This window comes from Epinephelus lanceolatus, chromosome 4 (genome assembly GCF_041903045.1).
Source record: "Epinephelus lanceolatus isolate andai-2023 chromosome 4, ASM4190304v1, whole genome shotgun sequence".
Taxonomy (NCBI): Eukaryota; Metazoa; Chordata; class Actinopteri; order Perciformes; family Serranidae; genus Epinephelus; species Epinephelus lanceolatus.
Window position 1 is genome coordinate 19762633 of NC_135737.1, and position 20938 is coordinate 19783570.

Consider the following 20938-nt stretch of genomic DNA (forward strand, 5'->3'; position numbering starts at 1 on the left):
CAATTCCAGTCAAATAGTAGTCTAACTGGAGAGTCTGTTAGTCAGTGCTAAACTGAACAAGCAAAAATCTGAAATATGTCTTTAGGCATACAATCCAATATATATGGAGGATAAAGATTCAAATTATAAATTAAAGGTGAAGTGTGTAAGATTTAGGGGGATTTAGTGAAGTCTAGCAGTGAACTGCAGATTGAGTTCCTTCAGTGTTTATTGTTCAGGATGTTTTTACTGTTAACTGAATCACCTGCAGACGTCGCTTCCTCTCACAAACAAACAGACCAGAAGATGAAAACTGGTAGAGCAGTTTCATGTTATAAATCAATGTAACTCCTATGCTGTTTAGCATGTCGGTGCAGGTGACTCATCCACCACCTGCTAATGTGTGCTCGCTTCTTTTCTCAGGTAACTTAAGATCCAGATGTTGAGGAGATTTTCAACAAACAGACCCAGTGTGACTCAGTTACTGCTTGTTGCAGAGGGGCCTCTAACTATGGGGCAGAGGTGAAAGCTCTAATGGCCCTATCTAGAGCCAGTGTTTGGTTTGTCCATTCTGAGCTACTGTAGAAACATGGCAGTTCAATGTGGCGATCACTGTAGACGAACTTAACAAATCATGCTTACATACTTTAGTTTAAATTGAGCAGTTCTTTCAAGACAATTTCTATTGGAATCACAAATTGGTCTTAAACTTAACTATTTACATTTTAATAACCAAAGCGCCCTTCTCTGGATTTTCCCCATAATTGGTGACAAAACAAATCGTTCTTTTAAGAAACTTCCAAGGAAATGATTAGGAAATTACACACATGCAAAATTGTGTGTTATCAAATGTTAGACGGCAGACTTGGTTTACAAAACCGCGCACATTATCTCAACAATGCTGATATGAACAAGCATGAGAGTCAATAGATATGAATCAACCATGACACCAGACAAACAGCTTCAATATATTGATCATCTGTTGCTCTTTCAGCAGCTTTAAACTACACTAACAAGATGTATTAAGTAAATAATCATGGATTCCCATTTATGAATGAGCACTACATGTTTGCAGATGATAGATCTGGAGGTCTGAGTGTAGATTCATGAGATTCAGTGTTGAGCTGATTGTTTTGTCAGCATTTTTGAATGATGCTCCACAGTGACACAGACAGTTAGTAGCATCAGTGAATCGATCCTTTCGGTCTCCATCTGTGGATGTGTTTGCCCGGTGTGACGTGGGAGAACTGTGATGAATCTAACACCTGCAGGAGGCCACCAGCCTCCGACAGGCTTATCTGAGCAGAGAGCAGCCGCCACATCAACCTCAGCTAACGGCCTGATTATAACAGCAGATTCAACCTTTGATGATAAGGGCGAGACGACTGTGGAGGAGCGTCTGGGCTGACTACTGAAATGCTGGGATTGGATCTGGATTTAAGAGGATGTGAAGGAGAAGAAATTCTGATTTTTTTTTTTTTCTCACACGCCTCCATGTGTCTTATCAAATCAAGGCTGCACAACAAACGAGAAGCAGCAGAGTTAAATTACTCCTTTCACTTCTGCTCATTTCACAGGATACAGTTTTCCTCGTGTCACACTTGACGTCTTTACCCGAGAATCAGCTCCAGCCAGCCTCAACAACCCAGCCTTTGATCTATCCTCTTCTCCTTTTTATGTGCTGTTTAAAGCTTCAGCTCTTACGGCTGTAAATAGTGGCAGTTGGCGTTCAGTCTGCGGTGAAAGCAGATGAACAAATGTGACCTGAATTTTTCTGGATTCAGAAGTGAGGCACTACAATCAGAACAAACAGACTGAGAAGTCGTACATATCACTGACAATGAAGCCACAAGACCACTGAATATATAATAATATAGAATACAAAAGCTGAATCTTGCGTTATTATGTGCTGCAGCCCATTTATAGTAGAGTGGGGATTCTGGCACTTAGCTGCAAAGTGCATGGAAAAGAGAACAGTTTTAAAGGGTCAAACTCCAGCAGTACTTCAACTATTAAGTACAACTTTATGATGAGACCATTTTGATTTCTGGTTATGGCCTTCATATTCACAAAAAACATTAGATTTTTTTTTTTTTTTTTTAAAGGAATTCAACCTTATAAATACTGCACAGACACAGCAGTCATTCAATAGTGACGTCATAGTATCAACAGTGTTTGTTTACAGTCACTTCCAGGTAGAAACCCCCTGCATCATGTACATAAAATCAAACATCTCTGAGCAAATGCCCGCCCCAAAAAGGGTCACCTAAAAAGATCAACATCAGTTTAAGTGTGCGCTATACTTAGAATATTTTTAACACTTTATGTTGCCGTTTGTCAGCCTTTTTCTGACAGGGAGCTAAAGCTGTTATCTCAAAGCCGCCAGACTTCATTGACAAAAACAATTGGCAGAACATTGAAGTTGCTGGTCTAACGCTGCTTCGATTGGTTAGCCTGTAAAATAAAGCATAGAAAATATTCTAAATACAGCGTACACTTTTGTGATATTGATGTTTTAGGTTGCTAAACTATGGTTTGCTGCAACCCCCGTCTACAGCGGAACATTGCTTGGCTTCAGTGTCACTGTGGATTGAACACAAATTCACTATGTGGCTATAGATCAGGTTTTTTTACATAGTCATTTTGCATTTAACCAGTCACATCCCTCATTTAATCAGAGGTGATTAATTCAATTTGATTAATCAGAGGTGATTTAGCCCAGCATTGGTCTGCAATGCAACTGCTCATAATACTTTGAGTTTTGCTGGAGTTTTAACCCTTGCAGCCAACTGATTAAAGCCTCAAAATCCCTCTAATTGATCTAAATCTCTTTATTGTAGGATTTGAAATTAGGATAATTGCCTTTTACCCAGATCCAGCCCCTTATTGTGCTGAGTAATTTATTTATTTTTAAATTCAGGTTGCATATGTGTCAATAAATACTGCATTATATGTTTGTACAAGCTCTTGTTTGAGATTTTTTTCTGTACAGAATTTAGCTTCTTCAGCTCTGGAGGCCACGTTGAGCTGAGTGCTATATTGTTCTCGACAGCTTTATTTCTTTTTTCAAGGACGCGTGTGTCTCAGTCTGTGACTTGCTTTGTGGCTCGGCTGACTCAAGAAGAGGGATGTGAATGAAGACGACGCTCGCAGATGACAGTAGGTGTTTTTGAGACATTCATCAAGTGCAGTGAAATAAAATATGATGGAGTCATGAGTTAATTAGCCTTTTTTTTTTACGCTGCACTGATCACATGTTTATTCACCGTGCAGAATGCGTCTAATATTGGCAGTCAAGCAGAGCAGACTCCTCACCTGTGTTACCCGGCACATGTTGTGGCATGGCCCTCTCTCCGTCACTGTAGAGTCTGTGCTGTAGTGGCAGGGGCAGCAGATGGAGCAGATGTTAGTGTCAATGCTCTGCACGTGTGCAGAGATGCAACATTTTTCAGCCCTCCCACACACTCTTCTTCTCAGATGGCGTCTTCTCTATTTGCCTCCTGCTCTTGGCTGGTCTCAGAGTCCCCTGCAAAGGTAAATTGATGCTGACTTCCTTTAAGAGGAAACTTGTTTATCAGTGTTGATCTTATAAACATCAACATTAGCATCAGCAATGGAGAGAAAGGCTCCAACACACAACAAACCTGTATCCTTGGCATGATATAAAATTTCTAACACATTTAACAGGAAAGCCAGATAATCAGGATCATGTGAATTAACAACAATCTGCATCAGGATTAATTATTTTACGTTATTTAATTATTTGATTATCAGGAGTCTATTTTCAATTCATCATTTTAAACAAGACAAAGCTTTTCAGATGGGGGTTAGAACATGTCTTTTTGGTTTTGTCCTATGGTCTTGTGGTTTGAATCAATACAGTTTATGGGTGATTGAAGAACAGGAAGCCCTCCTGTCTTAAAGGTCCAGTGTGTAGGACTTAGGGATGAAATATGTTTTCTTTAGTGTGTAATCATCTGACAATAAGAACTGTTGTGTTTTCGTCACCTTAGAGTGAGTCCTCTATATCTACATAGGGAGCAGGTCTTTGTCCACAGAGTCTGCCATGTTGCTCCACCATGTTTTTACAGTAGCCTAGAACAGACGAACTAAACACTGACTCTAGACATGGCCATTCGCAGTTCCACTTTGGTCACCGTAGTGAGCAGCCCCTCCATATCGAACGTAACAGCATCTGAAAATAACAGATTTTACGTGAAACTCCTTCAGTTCAGTGTTTTTTTCCAGTTTAAATCTGCTTGTTTTGGAGAGGAGGAGACATCTGTGGATAATTTCGCAGACTACACACTGGACCTTTAAATACTCTTCTGCTAATGGCTGAAAAATCATTTTTGATGTGAAGGCAAAAGAAAGTTTGACTTTTATGGCTTTTCATTTGTTGCAAATAGGCAGGGGGAGCTTAATTATTTTAAGAATAAATCAATAAGCTCAAGTCTTTGTTCATTATTTGTTTTGTTACTGTTTGTTTTTTAGTAGTAGTATTTTTCGTGTGTGTCCTCTGTTCTTATGTTCTCGGGTGTGCAGACTGAAGTTATAGAAGTGTTGTCTATCATCTTTGTTATAATTTTTCTATCTATATTTAATTAAAAAAAAACACATTTCACAACAAAGATAATCAGGATCACAAGTTAATCAGGATTAATTATTTTGCATCAGTTTATTAGTTGTTTTTTTTATCCCACAGAACACAGTGAGATAGGATAGCAAACAAGATCCAGAGGAAATGATGTGATCCCCATTAAGATATGTTAATTTGCTGTCAGTTATATCTCTATCAAATGATTTGCATGGTTACAGTATTAAAATAGACATCTTCTGTCATAGTCAGGGAGCTGTGTTGTTTTTATTAGAGCAGGGAAACTAGGCTGCCATGCATGTTTTTGGGAAATTAAAAAGAAAACACAACATCTCCTGAGAAAAATTGATCCATCGGTTTCAGAGCTTCTCCTCTGCTGGTGTCTTATTGATTTTTAACTTTGCTGCTATTCAGGGCAAATGGAAAAAGATGTCTCCCACATCTTTGCTCTGTGTAACCCTCTTTTCAAAGGACAGACTCTATACAAGTCAGCAGCCCTGCTTTAGCCATTATTGTTAGGTAGTGATTAACACAGAGGTGAACCCATCAACACAAGAGGTTACCTTGGCAACCAGGTTTGTGGCATGCTGAAGTCCAGGAGAAGGAGCGGCGGTGGAGAAGGAGGGAGGCAGGGGGCAGACATTCGCCCTGTTGCTCATGCTCATTTGCTGGGCAGAGGAGTCGTGACTAACCAGAGGCTCCCCTCGCCCCCCCCCCAACCCATCTGCGTACGTGCTCTCTCTCACTGACTCACTATCACGGGAGAAAGGGAGCAAATAAATGTGAGCCCATCAGCACTCAATAAGACATTATATTGGGGAAAGATGTCGCCTCTGTGTTATTTCTTCTTCTTCATGGATAGATGGTAACATGATGTGTGTGTGTGTGGTGGTGGTGGGGGGGCGTCTCAGGTCTCGTTCCTTCTGCACAGCAGCAAAATGTGTTTGTTTGATGTCAGAGCAGCACTGATCAGAGCGACAGGGAGGCACCACGCTGCGCTCAGCCACCTCGCTCCTCTCACATGTTGCCACAGCAAACATTTAGATCCCATGTCTATTTACCGCCGCCACAGCTGGAGCCGTGGGGGCACCTGTGGGATCAGCAGAGACTTTATTTAGACCCCCATCCTGCCTTGCCCCCCCCTTCTCCCTCCTCCCTCCTGCACGCCTGCTCTAGCATCTCCATCACTGCTGACCACAAAACGCTTTCTCCTCATCTTACCACCCCTCGGCCCGTCGGTCACACACATCAGCGCAGACTGAAATAAACATCTCTAGTGTCACAAGCCAGCTGGAGATTTACACTGTATCTTTGGTTTACTTTCTCAAGGATAATCATTCATCAACTTCTTAGCAGACGACACTCTAATAATGTGCTGAGGCTTGGACTCTCTGCTTGTGCCAGTATTTCCAGAGAACACTTGTGTTTTTCTCTTCAACACTCTCCTTGAATAATTTCTTTTAGCAGCATAAATGGCTGCTCATAATTTACTGTATGTGGATTGACAGATCTCTGCTGCCTCTCAGAAAGTAGCCCTAACTGAACAGCACAGGTTATTGAGTGTCTGTACGTTTGAAAGATGTGCAAAGGATTTTTACGGTTAAATCACTGTGGCACCCTCTGTGCTGTTGAGCCCATCAGTTATCTTGTGTTACAGGCGGTCAGGGTTAATCAATGTCACTACCCGCTTCATTCAGAGCAGACAGCTCCTACAGAACGTCGCTGGAGGTGCTTGTTATTACGGTGATGGTGTCATTGTAAATTTTCAGCTTCCATGGCAGCCATATTAAATAGGAGCATCTTCCCAGAATGCCTCTGACTCATCTGACATTTCAGTCTGAACCCCAGTCTTTGTCTCTCCAGCCTGCAGCTCTGTCTTTCCCCCCATTATCTCTCTATCCATCTTCCTCTTGCATTTCACTGTTCAAATTCAAGGTTACCACTTTTTTCCCCCTTTTTATGTCCTGCTTATTTTGTCCACAGACGTTTCGTGTCGCCATTTCTTCATCTCTTTAAACATTCATCAGGTGAATTTCAATCAACATGAGCTCTTATCTCTGATGCATGGCATTTCAAGTTAAAAATGAAAAGGGTTAAAAATCAGTGTCAACGTCTCTCTCCTTTTTTTCCCCTCATAGTGCAGAAATGGTCACCCTTGCACCAGTTTACACCGCCTGGTACTGCTGCTGCTGTTTGTTTCCAGTTGATTGAATTTGCAATGTAATTAGGAGTGACTCTGAGGCAGGGGCCATGGGTTTATGGATAGCGTAATATCTCCCCCAGGAGCCCTTTGAAATAGGATTGACTTTGGAAGGCATGTCTAATTATGGTTTTGTACACGGATATACTCACGACGGGCTGCACAGAGAGCTATGCTGCAGTCTTGAAGGTCTCAGAGTTGCGGCCATGTAGATGGTCATACCGTCCACAAGTCTCAGACTCGGCGAGGATATCAAGCTGTTTCCTCCGGGGCAGGGCATAATGAGATTTGAAATAGCAGACCTAAAGAACAGACACTATATTTGTTTTCCATTTCCGCCTGTAGCCCACCATGCCAGGGCAACATTTAAATTGGTAATGTGTGCATTTGTGTCTGTGTTAAACAATTAGATTACTACTGAAATGGAAACATATTGCCTGAGCCACTGTGGAGTGTGAGCCTACATTGTTTATTGCATCTCTGACTCTCAGTTTGCTCTCTGGGATTTATAAGTTCAGGACCTGCAACATGATCACACAGGTCTCTGCAAGCATTCAAATAAACAGCTATATGTGACAGCGCTGTGTCGGGTCACTTGTAAGGTACAGCTGTCTGTGCACTAGAAGGTGACAGGCTCAAGAAAACACCTTTAGGTTTAAGTAGCAAATATAACGCATGAGTGTCAGTGTGAAGTTTGGGGTTTTAACACTAAACAGCACAGCCAGGATGTTGAACTGATGCACACTGCAGCCTGTGATGCCCCATGAGAAGCATCTAGACTTATTTTACACACCAGAGATCATGTTTCCATTTATGGTAGATCTGCATCACAAAATAGAGCTTTTTGAACTTGATTCTGTCTGTATTGATTGATCTATCACGGTTAATTTATCTATCAAAAAATACATGCAGAGTGCATTTTTTTCAAGAAAAGGATCTGATAAGCAGGGCTGTATCATTTAAGGAGGACTTCACCCCCAAAATTACAATTTTTAGTTGTATTTTTAACCCTAATAGCACAAACTAACAGGGACTATGCGTTGTTCTGTTAGCCCTGTTAGTCTAAAAAATGTCCTATTGGACCAGAAGCTCATCTCTCCTACAGTCCATTAACCCAAAAACAAATGGCCATTACTCAGAAGTCCTGTTTTTTTTTTTTTTTTTAAATTTACACTCCCTGCAGTTTGACCTTCCAAACGCCAAAAAAAAAAAAAAAAAATGTTTGCATTGTACGTTACTGTAAACCATGTATACATTACATCTGTACATTATTTTGTAGCAGATACATTGAAACTTTATGTTTATCATCAACACTATGGGGAACGTGTGGTTAGGTTCAGGTACAAAAAAAACTTGGGTTATGGTTGAAATCACGTTTTCGCTCAAAACACCCACGTTATGTAACACATACAGTAAGTTGCTGAAAAATCTGGGATGGATCAGTTAACACTTGGGATCAGGAGCTCAAACACAGCTGAGAAATGCTGCGAAGGGTCTGTAAAGACACCCGGTATAGGTAGCTTAAACGCTGCTGCGAAACTAAAACTAACTGCAGAGAGTGTTTTTTCAAAAAACGGGACTTTGGACCGATTTTTTTTTTTTTTTTTTAGGAGTACGGACTGTTGAAGAAATGGACTTTTGGTCCAGTGGAATATTTTTTGGAATAATGGGGCTTTGGAATTTTTGGAACAATGGCATGGCACCAAACTAACTACTGACTGAGGTCATAGTTAACCAGAAGCTCCCGTATTCATCGAGGTACAATTACTGTTTTTATCAGTTGCTTTAAAGAGAGCATACATAAGTTCCTTTTTGTTTTGTTTTTTGTCTTTTTTTATTTTAAGTTCAGTTCCCCATCAGAAAGGGCTGTCTGTTTGGAAAGTACTGGGCATATGATTGGAGATGAATGAGACTTGGATTATACTGCAAGAGATTTGCTGTTGTTCAATATGGACCCCTACAACTTTAATTCATCAAGAATTTTCTCAGATTTGGATTTTTCATTTACCAAAGGCACAATACAAGGTGAGTAATTGATAATGATCAGGTGAAGTATTCCTTTAAGGCCATCAAGTTCATTGTCTCAGAAATATTTCTGAGACATTGGGGATCTCTTGAAATGACATTGCATATTTTGATTTTTTTTAAGGCTGGTTTGGCTGTCCTCTAAATTGTTTTAGGTTAGAAAAAATGAAAGGGATTTGGCATCCTCCAACAGAATTACAGACCTATCATTGTAAAGAAGGCTTTGAAACATTAGAGTAGACCATAATGTTAAATATAAGTGTGAATGAATAAATGTGAAATTTTGTGTTTTTCTAAATGACTCTATTTTGTTTTGGGTTTTTTTACAGAGTTTGGTAGCAAGTCAAAAGTTATTTAGATGGGTAGGTTTTGGAAAAAACAATTTGGACTTGTGATCATAATGTTTCTAAAATAATGGCTACAGCCCTGCTGACGTGCTGACTTTTAGAGTTTACACTCCACTAACTTCTGAGAAAAAACATCAGGAACATTTTGAGGAAAACAAATGGTCTTTTGTTTAGAAAGAGTCAAAATTGCGAAAGCCATCAAAATTGCATTTCAGTCAGGCTTTGATGATTCTTCTCTGAGACAAGAGGTTTGTTTGTTCTGTAGTTGCATCTCACCAATAGTTTTCAGCATTGTGCTCTGGGGAGGTGCTTGACCCTCCCCCCCCCCACTGCCTCTGTATGAGGAGTAATTGGTGCCAGTGGGAGAAAGGAGGAGCAGAGTGGCCTACAGATTTTCTGTGAAAGGAAAACTGACATCTCAAACATGCTTTCATTCATTTTTTTCTCCTCTTTCGTGCTTTCTTTTTTGCCTTTTTGAGTTTGTGAGCTGTGTTCCAAAGTTACGGTCATATTGATGTCCTTTAGCACATCTGGAATATTTTTATCTTGTAGAAAACAAAGTACAATCAGTTCTCATATTCTTGTATAAAAGCATACTGTATGCATTAGTTTATAGTCCATGCTGAATAGAATCTGTAAATCATATGGAATTGGGACACAGCCTGCTGCCTTGTGTTTCAGCAGCACTGGAACAAATTGTGCTTTCCTGAGATGAGATTTCATCATCACCATGCAATACGTCACACTAAAGAGGTGTTCAGGTATGATCACATCTGCCCTCCATTCAATGAAATTGCCCCACACATAGCCCCCAAAAAGGTGAAAACGGTGTATGAGAGTGATGCTGCAGTTTGTGGTCTGGCAGGGGTGATTATATTCAATGTATTAAGAATAATGTGTCCGAATCCCTGGCTCACATAATGCTGTAAACATGTTGCAGCCCTGTTTGAATGCTTCCCAGTTGTGGAAGAAGTATATCTCTCGTTAAAGTAAGAGTAATATTGCATGTCGAAAATATTCTTTTACATAACAAATTCTACATGTAAGATTTCACTTAAAGTACACAAGTATAAACAGCAAAATGTATGTAAAGAATCAAAGTAAAAATACTTAATGGACAGCATTGTCCATATGTTATTGTATCATTACTGATGCTTTAAAGGTCCAGTGTGTGGGATGTAGGGGGATATATTGGCAGAAATGGATGAAAATATAATGAGTATGTTTTCTTTAGTGTATAATCACTTGAAACTAAGATTTGTCGTGTTTTCATGGTGTTAAAAAAACACTGATTTTTAATGTGACACTGCTTTATGCTGTGGTTTTACCAGTTTAAATCACCACATCTGTTTCTTTTGGACAGGAAGAGACCTTAGTGGACAATTTGTCTCCTGGTAAAGACCTCCTGAGCATCTGGATCTTAAAGGGAAATTTCGGTTTATTTCAACCTGTCTCCTGTCGTCCTAAATTTGTTTCAAGTGACTAGTGACATAAAATTAATAGTTAGCATGTTAGCCGTTAGCCTAGATACAGCCGAGGCGCATAGTAGCTTCAGACCTATTAAAACGTGAGTGAACAGGCAACCTTCAAGTGCAAAGTTAGTCCACTAAACAAGTTTTTTTTCCACAAAGACCACCTCATATCATGAGGATAAATGTCAGAGAACATAAAGAAAACGACATGTAAAGGTGTTGTCTTACCTTACCAGTGTGGTGCCGTGTTTGTTTACCATCTAGCTCTGCTTTCCAAAGTGCGGCCGAAATCTCGCGAGAACAAGCAGCAACAGCTGGAAGGCAGAACCCGACAGTAGCCTGAAAAGTTCATTCATTTATTTTATGAAAGATTTATAGAATAATGGCTGACTTTTTGCCAGACTTCAACTTTGTGGAGGAGGAATTTGATTATGCAGAGTTTGATAGCCGCCCTTATTTATTTGAGCCAGAATACACTGACGAAGAGCTTCGTGAAATTGAAGAACGGAGGAGGAGAGAGAGAGAGGTGCAACAGGTAGAGGACGAGAGAGGAGGAATGGCTGCTGCAAGGCTGCGTAGCTCTGGAGATTGGTGGTGTAACGTTACCTGTGAATGCTGTACCCTAGTGCCCACAGAAGAGGAATACCTCTGTTGAAAGGAATGGGACCGGTTGCAGCCTTATTTTCAAGGTCTGGAAGTGACCGAGGAAGAGACACCTCCACCTGGAGTAATATCCAGCTGGGCTTTATCTAGAGCTTGCGAGATATATTTCGGCCGCGCTTTGGAAAGCAGAGCTAGATGGTAAACAAACATAGCAGCACACCGGTAAGGTAAGACAACACGTTTACATGTCGTTTTCTATATGTTCTCTGACATTTATCCTAACGATATGAGGCGGTCTTTGTGAAAAAAAAAGCTCGTTCACTTACGTTTTAACAGGTCTGGTGCTTTTTATGTGTTTATTTTTATGTCACTAGTCACAACAAATCTCGGACGATAGGAGACAGGTTGAAATAAACCGAAATTTCCCTTTAAGTTATCAGATAAAAGAGGTGAGCACATATTAGCAGGTGCTAGGCTCGTGGCCTGTCTACGACGAGCTGTAACATGAAATTGCTTTATTCAGTGTTTGTACCAGTTTAAATCATCTGGGGTCTCATATATAAACATTGCGTACATACAAAACAAGGCCTGAAGAAAGTGTACGCCACTTCCCCCGCAACAGTTGTGATCCATAAAAACAGACTTGATGGGAAAAACTTTGACCAATGCTTATGAACATTTTGCAGACAGGAAAGTGGCGACGCAGATGATGAGGTGGATGCCTGATTGTAGAAACAGTCACATATTTTTTGGCACATGCCATTTTTGGCATTTGTCGTACATTTTTAGTATGGATCTTACGCATTGTTTTATAAATAAGAAACAGGTCTTCCTGTTTTGGAGAGAAGAGACCCTAATTCAGCTCCGGTGCCGGCGAGTTACTGGAGAGAGAGATGGAGGAGGGTGGAGAAAGAACGAAGAAACGAAAGAAAACCCCGTTTGCACAGTGCCGTTTATAATTGTCGTTCAAAAAAATGTGGCCTGAGCCGCGCTCTTGTGTGCTCACCTGTGTCTGTGTCTATGTCTGTGTGTGTGTGACATGACATGCTGTCGTGTAAACAATATAAGTCATCACATTATAACGTGAAACGTTTCACCATATAACACTATAGTATATTGTTATGTTATTATATGAAGCGTCTGTCGCTCAAATAATATAACTTTAGTTTATGAAGAGATAAGACGGAGCCCTCTCCTCTCCTCTTATATGCTTTATTCACAAGTGTGTGAATTGACCTGGATACGAAGCGTCCATAGTGCCAAATAATATAACGATAGTTTCTAATGAGCTAAGACAAAAAAAAAGAAAAAGAAATCAGCAGCGGCGGTCATATTTCAGCGGCGGAGCACCACCACTGCTAGTTGCATATAGGGGAAACACTGTTGCTCAATGGATTTGTTCTGTTTTGGAATACACAGTATTCTTCCAAATTAGTGTTAGTGTATTACTATTGAGAATTTCGCTTCGACAAGCTCTCTCTTTTTTGACCATACACCTGTTTGCATCCCTGAGAATAATGCCCAACAACATTGCTCAAAAAGTTGCTCTGTGTATCATCAGTCTAACAGTTGTGTTGGTGAGTCAAAATGAATGAGGGCTGTGTAATATTAGACAAAACTGACAATGCGACGATTTTGTATACTGCGATATGTATTGCAATATACTGTGTATTGCAATAACTTGAATAGCTCTATTTGGAAAGAAGTCATCATTTGGGATTTGGAAAGGATGTATTTGCGTGAAATATACATTTTACAATCAAACTGTCATGGAAATTGAGAACTTCACAACCTAAAGTATTAACCAGCAAAATAAGTATGGCATATTGTCTTTGACTAATATTATATTGATATGATGAACTTATACTGCGAGTATCACAATGTGACTATTGTACAAGAACACATTGCGCTGATGATGCTCTCATGATATTGTGCAGCCCTAAACTGAATTGAATTCTATGGTTCATCATAGAGAAACAACCAGTTTTTGGACTGGATTTATGACCCCTGGACCATTTTTGTACTGCATAGCAGTGACCCCCATCAAGTTGTTGGAAGATACTAAGTAACTTCTACTTTACGTACATTTTAAACAAACTACTTTTTACTTTTACTTGAGTAGAATTTCATCAAAATAAAGGTACTTATACTTGAGTAGAATTTTTCAGTACTTTTCCCACCTCTGTTTATAGGCTTATACAGACTGGTAACATCCTCGTCCTCCTCCTCCTCCTCCTCCTCCTCATCCTCCGCTCCTGTGTGGCACTTATCGCTCCTCATACACAGCAGGCTGCCCTGTGCACGCCGCTCCAGTCAGCGTAGAAGCAGGCGGATGCACTGATGGCTCGTATTTCTCTTGACTTTCACATTATGTCGTTGTGTGTCGCGGTTGGTCTCCCTCCACCTGGCCCCTCGCCATCCCTCCGGACGTCTGTGAGAGCGGACTGACTGAAGGTAAATGTCCGGAGTGAGAGAGCAGCCCGCCGGATTGCTGCAGGCGATGAAGGCGCTTTGAAAAACCTCCATCGCTGCCCGACTGAGAGTCGACTGGTAAGTTGAGTTTTGCATCTGATGGAGGCAGTTTATCGGCGTCATTATGAGCCAGAATAAGATGGTTTCAACTTAAATTCAATAAAGCATAAATATATTTCAAAAAGAGGCATTTATTTTGAGGGTTGATCATGATCAATTTTCTGATGTAAGAGGGGTGAAATTGTAGAAACAAGCGCACCTGCCTCACTTCTCTTTAAAGAAGACACGTCGTTTTATTTTGTGGTGTTGTTCAAACTAGGCAACATATAATATATTAAAGTGCTTTTATATGCAACACTCATAGCCTAATGATCTATTTCTGACACCTGAACTTGTGAACGCACGCGCACAAGGACGAGCGGCGCGTGCGCAGAGGAGCAGTCCTCATTCACCGCTCGGATCATAAATTATTAAACTCGTGGAGTCATTCACTTAAAGCTCCACATTTTCACACACGGCTGTGTCACCCTCTGTTTGCATGAAGGAGCAGACTGAAATATTTTAAGTTTCAAGAATTACAACAGCTTGTATTCTCCTGAATGATTTATAAGACTAAGAATGTGTAGTAATGGCTGTATCATCACGATACTCATTTATAAAAGGCAATATTTGATAATAGTACAGCAACTAACATTATTTTTATGACTGAATTATCTTCCTGTTAGCCTATGTTCTCAATTGAAAGTCCATTTGAATGTCAAGAGTTAAAAAGTTTAAAATATTCTGTTTCATATCAGAAATGTCAAACAAAAGGACCAAATTTAACATTTAAGATTCACATCTTTTGGCTTTTTTGCTTGAATAGTGACCGAAACAATCAATCACTTTCCAGAATAATTGCAGATTAATTATCAAACTGAAATTGGTTTCAGCTCCATTTGATATTCACTGCTGCTAGCGCCAATAATAGGTAATGATAAGTCTGTCTCATTAAAGTGAGAGCAGCGTGTCATTGTCTAAAAGTAGAGCCACTCCATTTATGTCTCATCTGTCTGCTGCAACAATACTTGTTCCTATAATTGAATTCTACGATGTGCAATAGGCTTCTTTATGCAATATTTATGAAAAACTGCATTTGTATGTGCACTGTCAGCCACAGTCTGTTTAGCAGTGAATTTGTACACTCAACATCTCTGACGACAGACTCATTGGCCTCGTTTCTCAGGCTCATGTTTGTGTCTGAGGTGTAACATTGTGGACGGAGTGAGCGGCACCCAGCTGCTGCTGTTTGCAGGAAGGTGCCAAAACTGATCCCCGTCCTTGAGAAAAATGTGTCCCTAAACTCATGTTGACTCTTGTTTGAACCCTTCGCAGTTGACTTTGTTTTGCAGCAGCATCGTTTGGGGGATGTGAAGTTGCACCCAGTTGTGTTTGGGTGAATTTGAGGAGCTGTGTCATTGCTCCTCATTTTCTCCTGATTGGTATCTAGACTGTTGGCAGCAGAGTCACTTTCAGAGATCACTCAGACTGAATAAATGGATTGACTTTAATTGAGAGACACTGCTCAGAGCTGTGTGGCCACTTGTGCACCTTTTCCAGCTATTCTACTGGTTTCATTCATCTTATTCTGTGGTGTGAGGGAGCGACAGTCAGGAATCTCGTGCCAAGTTCAGCTCAGATCCCGTTTTCGTAGAGGTTTCCATTGTGAGGGTGAGGGTGAGGTTTGCCACTCTAGTTTTCCTGCAGGTGGGTCACATTTCCAATTTGTGTTAGCGGAGGTGGAACTGGACCCCTGAGGAATCTCCCCCCACAGAGCGTGCGAGGAAGATGTGTGAGAGAAGATTAGTGGGGTGGGACCACCTGTTGACAGATCCACCCTGCATGATTGAGAGGGGGTTGCTTTTTGGAATATGAAGAGGATGAAAAGGTGCTCTGATCTCAGTTGTCCCGTGAATGCCGCTGACCTTCCTCAGTGTTTTCTCCTTTTCTTTTTTCTTTTTTTAAATGAGAATTAATCCTCACTGTAAATTTGATTGACAGTGAGCTGCAGCATCCCCACTATCTCCAACATTAGAGTAGATTTTTCTCTCTGCATAATTCTCCCTCCTCCGCTCTCTGCAGCCTCACTCCTGCCCTGCCCGGGGTATAAATAACCATGTGGATGGAGCAAATCTCAGCAAAGACCAGCGCTGTGGTACATCAGCACGTTGGAGAGGGTCGGGGATTATTTGGTTCTCTTATCTTCTTCATCTCTCAGTTGGCCGTCTTACACTGTGGTCAGTAGGTTGCCGCAGCAACAGAGTTCGTACTTCAGCTGATGGTATACATGCTATCTGTCCTCATGAAATAATGCAGTGACTGTGCCTCCCACTGAAACAGAAAGTGTCTTGCAAGAAGGACATCTGTTAATGGTTCACTTTTTCAGTTTAAGCAAGATGTCCCTGTTATTGTAGACGGGTACCAGACTCTGAATCACTGCCCACGTCCCAGATTCAGATCAGTCTGTTCTCATTGATTTCTCTGAGTTGCAAAAACAGCCGAGCTGATCAGACTTGTGTAGAGGAGCTACACTCAGCTGTATAGACTGTTGTACGTCGACTTACCGATATATCAACTTCTAGATTGACTGATTTTTCGATCCAACATTACATTAAACCTGCATCTATACTTTGGCCACTAGGGAGAGCACAACATGATGTAAATCCACTGTTGTGAGCACCGTTTATTTTGTCTCTTCTCCAAGAACAAGACACAAGAGTGATATGACTGAACAGAAGAGCTGTGGGCCATAGACCCAAAACAAGGAGCTGAAAGTAGGGCAGGGCAATGTGGAGAAAATCAAATATCACAATATTTTTGACCAAATAGTTTGACATTGACATTGCAATGATATTGTAGTGCTTTCACAAAATATTTACACAGTCATAAATAATCATCAGTAAGGTGAATAATAAATAAATAGGTAATAGAACAGCTAGAACATTCTGTTAAGCTATTAAATCTACCTCACTTTACTGTAATGTAGCCTTTAAAACCAGCAAAAGACAACACTTATGATAGTATGATATACAAAATCTAAGATGATATCTTGTCTCATATCAGGATACTGATATAATAGATGGAACGCATCAGCCAAAATGCGATCTCGGAATCCATCAGCTATCGTCTGACGATGATTTAGCATTTTATTATTTTTAGTTTTTTAAAATCTGCATTCATATGCAAATATCTGTTTGTTTATAGAGATTAGCCAAAAAGACCGGCGCACAGAAGAGGAAGTCTCGGCTCAGATACCTGCTAGCTACTGCTGAAATATTGGCCCTCACCCCCAGAGGCTCTGCTGTTGTCAGACCGATTGCCGATGGGTTTCAGTATGGCTAGAAAACACTACTGCATCCATGTCCGTGAACAAAGATATAATATTTACTACGGATTGATTAGAGCAAGATAAACTCTTTTACCAAGCATGGAAATGTCTAATATAAACACAGTGTTAAACTTAGTAATGAAGTGAAACAGAAAAGGAAGTTCAGTTTGATTTTTAGGCAACAGTTGCCTCAACAGTTGTTGGCACATTTCCTATATCTTTTTTAAAATTTTCTGATTACCATTGTGTTCTAAATAGTGATTGGGCAGTAAAATGGAAAGAATGAAGAAAATTAAAGAAAACAGTAAAAAAAAATGTTGAAGTCTTCAAATACTCTGACAAACAGTTCGAAACCCAAAGATTTACTATGTACGATGTTTTTTTTATTTTTGCTTCAAAAAAGACTTAATTGGTTTCCTCTCAATCATCCAATCGATTAATCAACTGATTGTTTCAGTTCGAGTTGAGACAAAAGCGTGCACAGGTTTTGCTGTGCTCTAACAACAACTAGTAGCGCTAACTAACACCTGCTGATGTGGTTTGTTTGTAGCACTCATTTCCTCGGCCTGGATCGCTGCATTTGTTGTCTCATCACCAGTGGCGACGGTGTGTAGAGAAGTGGATCAAGGCAACCATTTCAGAAGCAGTCCATGGTGATCGGAGCAAGCCAGAAAAACTCTGCCTGACTGAGGAAGGACAAGGGCGAGGGTGTTGTTATAGCCTCTGATCCTTTTTTTTTTTCTTTTGGAAAGCGAAGCAGACCATGCTGAGGTGGCAAAGCTGAGATCGATAGGTGTAGAGGGTGCTGAGGAAGGTGACTATGAGACAAGGAAGCTTCTGGAGATGAAGAAAAAAAACAGTATTTCTGTGTTCTGGATCCCTGCTTTTCTGTTTTCATGCAAAATTTAGGCAATAAACATGAAACTAAGGTTAAATTCATGTCTTTTTGCTGTTTTTTTTTTGCTTCTGATTCAATTAAGAAGAATTAGAAGAATCCCGATCTGTCTCTGCAGACTCTTTGCAGGTAACGGTAGGTGGTTGTTGTTGGTTTTTTTGCAGGTTGAGTTCCAGTTTAAAGCAGTTGACCCGTGTGTCTTGTTAACCAGACTGTAGCAGAAAATGAAAGAAAAAGACCTGCCGGCCAGACTGGTGCACAAGGTGTGGATGACGCACGACAAGTGCAACAGCGTGTGAAGTAGCGCTCGCAGCTGTGGGCTCTCTGCTGATAGCTTAAGTATTAAAACAGGAGGCTGTTTCCCTCATATACAGTGTCGCTAGAAATTTCACGTTGAGGCGACTATAATATCTTTTCGTGGTGCATCTTCATGATAGTTTACAGCTTGTGAACATAAGGTGAAAGATTATTTTGTTTATCCAGTTTTGGAAAAAGAAAATGGAATTAGCTTATAAAATTTTAGAAATATTTCATGCTTAAGTTAAGTATTTATCAGCATACGTTGGTGCAATCATAACGTATATGATTACTTTCCACCTTTGATGCCTTCTAAAATGGCATTAAAAGCAGCGATTACCAGAGAGACGAGAGATGTAATCTGTATGTGCAGGCTGTGGATGGATGAACATGAGATGAGGTGAGTGCACGCCTCCAGGGGGTCTGTGCTCACATGGCAGAGGGAGGCACGTTTCAGAGTGCAGCATCGAGGCCATTGGACCTGAATGTAGAGAGACATGCAGCAGAAATAGACGGGCCTCGCAAGCTGGGATAGAAACACTTTTCATCGGTCCATGGATCCATGAAAACCCTTTGATGTAATTATAAAGTGAAGACTCTGGATCAGTGGGTCACAGCAGCAAGTTTTTGAGTTAGTCATCTATTGTGTCTGTCTGTTTTTTAAAGACAGACTGCAGAATAACATTTACTGGAAGCCACCGTCTTCCAAAACAAAAAAAGACGGATTTTAGCACTTTTGTTTTGGAGTCTTTGCAAACAGTGGTGACGCTACTCGTCCTTTTGTTTGTCAGCCTGAGCACTCGGTCTACAGTGAAGTGGAAAAATGTTTAATTTAGATTGAAAGTGAAATCTGTTTGTGTGTTACAGGAGCTGTCTGGCTGGCTGCACTACTATGACTCTGAGCTCCTGAAGATTTGCTTTAAAAAACGAAATTGCCATCCTTCCTGAAGCCCACTTAATTCCTCGATGGGTTCCCGCAGCCAAGGGTTCTTCCACCATCACCACAACCATCATCGTAGCTCCATGGTGCCCACTGTTGTGCCCAGGCTGCTGCCTGAGAATGGCAGCCTGCTGGGGGGCATCGCGCAAATTACCCCCAACCTCTTCCTCAGCAGAGGGAATGTGGCATCCAACCGCAGCCTGCTGCTGTCCAAAGGCATCACCTGTGTGGTCAATGCCACTATCGAGCTCCCCAACTTCAACTGGCCACACATGGAGTATGTAAAAGTCCCTCTGGCCGATATGCCCCACTCCCCCATCTCCTTGTACTTCGACAGTGTGGCTGATAAGATCCACAGCGTGGGACGAAAGCGAGGGGCTGTGCTGGTGCACTGTGCAGCAGGCGTGAGCCGCTCAGCTTCTCTCTGCCTGGCGTACCTCATGAAGTATCATCGTGTGTCTCTGGCTGAGGCCCACGCCTGGGTAAAAGCCCGCCGCCCTGTCATCAGGCCCAACGGTGGTTTCTGGCGCCAACTCATCGAGTACGAGAGAAAGCTGTTTGGTAGAAACTCTGTTAAGATGGTTCAGACTCCCTACGGGGTCATACCTGATGTTTATGAGAGGGACCGCAGGAGCCTGGCTCCGTACTGGGGCCTGTAAAATTCGCAGCGAGGAGATTGAGGAGGAAGTGAGGATGAGCCCTTTTGCCCCCCTGGACTGCAGCTTCATGCGTGTTCAGGACCGGCGAAGTGAGACGCGTGTGAGTGTACATCTGTGTGAGGCTTATTTAATGAATACTGGTGCGTTTGGACAGAGGGAGCCTTAACCAAACACTGGTTGTTGATGCTGTTCGTCCAACCAGTTGCCTCCATTTAGTCTTTGAGCGGGAGCAAGGCGACTTCAAGCCCAGAATCCTTTTGGACCAAAGGATCGATTGGGACCACGATGATGTCAGACACCAAAACAAGATGAAGTGATCAGAGCGTGGATGTTGGTGCCATCTATCTCCCAGTCTATCTTTCCAGTTCCAGTGGAAGATGGTGAAGATGTTGGCTGTGCTCGAGACTCTGGAGCTCTGACAGCGATGTGACTGAAGTCCTTTCCTGACGTGATGATGTCATGTGGTGGTATTGTGCCAGTTTTGCAGTAATTTTTGGTGTGAAGGGCAGCAGCATGCTCTCAATTTATGGTAGCATTTAAGATAAGTGTACAGAAAAAAAATATATATATAGGCAAATTATTTTATTGGGATGTGCTGGTAGTGAGGAGAAAAAATGGCACACTTTAACTGAACATTTAAAGATGTTATTATATCTACCTTTTTTAAGGTGAAAATCTAGAAGATGCAAGCTAAAAGTCAAGGTTTAGGGAAAGCTCCTGTGTACCACAGGGTTGTTTGTTCCATCCTGTGACCACACTATGTTATTGTAGTGCTATTTGATGCTGTATTTGAAGAAAAAAAAAAGCTGCAGCTTCAAGGGAACTGGTAGCTCTATGATAGATGCTTGAAAGAGTATTTTCTATCCCACTGTTTTGCCTTGTGTCCATAGGTTGGAGGGAGATCAGAGCAGTACAAAAAAGACATTTTATTTCTTTATGTAAACCAACTTAAAAGAGCGATATCACACTGGCTGAAGATTCTTCTGATGTCGTCTGCTGGTTGAAATTTTACCTTGCTGCACTTGCTGTCCACACTCCACAAGTGATGTTGAGTAGAGTTGGGTTGATTTCCGGTTTATCCAGTC

The 20938-nt window shown here is 41.2% G+C and overlaps 1 protein-coding gene across 1 annotated transcript; it reads left to right on the top strand.

Annotated features, from left to right (window-relative positions):
* The first annotated feature begins 13529 nt into the window (after nucleotides 1-13529).
* On the top strand, nucleotides 13530-20658 carry dusp14 (dual specificity phosphatase 14). The gene is made up of 2 exons (XM_033630319.2): nucleotides 13530-13773; nucleotides 19122-20658. The coding sequence occupies exon 2, from the start codon at nucleotides 19221-19223 to the stop codon at nucleotides 19851-19853; it is 633 nt and encodes a 210-aa protein (XP_033486210.1). The 5' UTR covers nucleotides 13530-13773; nucleotides 19122-19220; the 3' UTR covers nucleotides 19854-20658.
* The last annotated feature ends 280 nt before the right edge of the window (nucleotides 20659-20938 follow it).

What these genes read in the sequence shown, in the direction of transcription:
- dusp14 (XM_033630319.2), top strand. Translation starts at nt 19,221, where the DNA reads ATGGGTTCCCGCAGCCAAGGGTTCTTCCACCATCACCACAACCATCAT.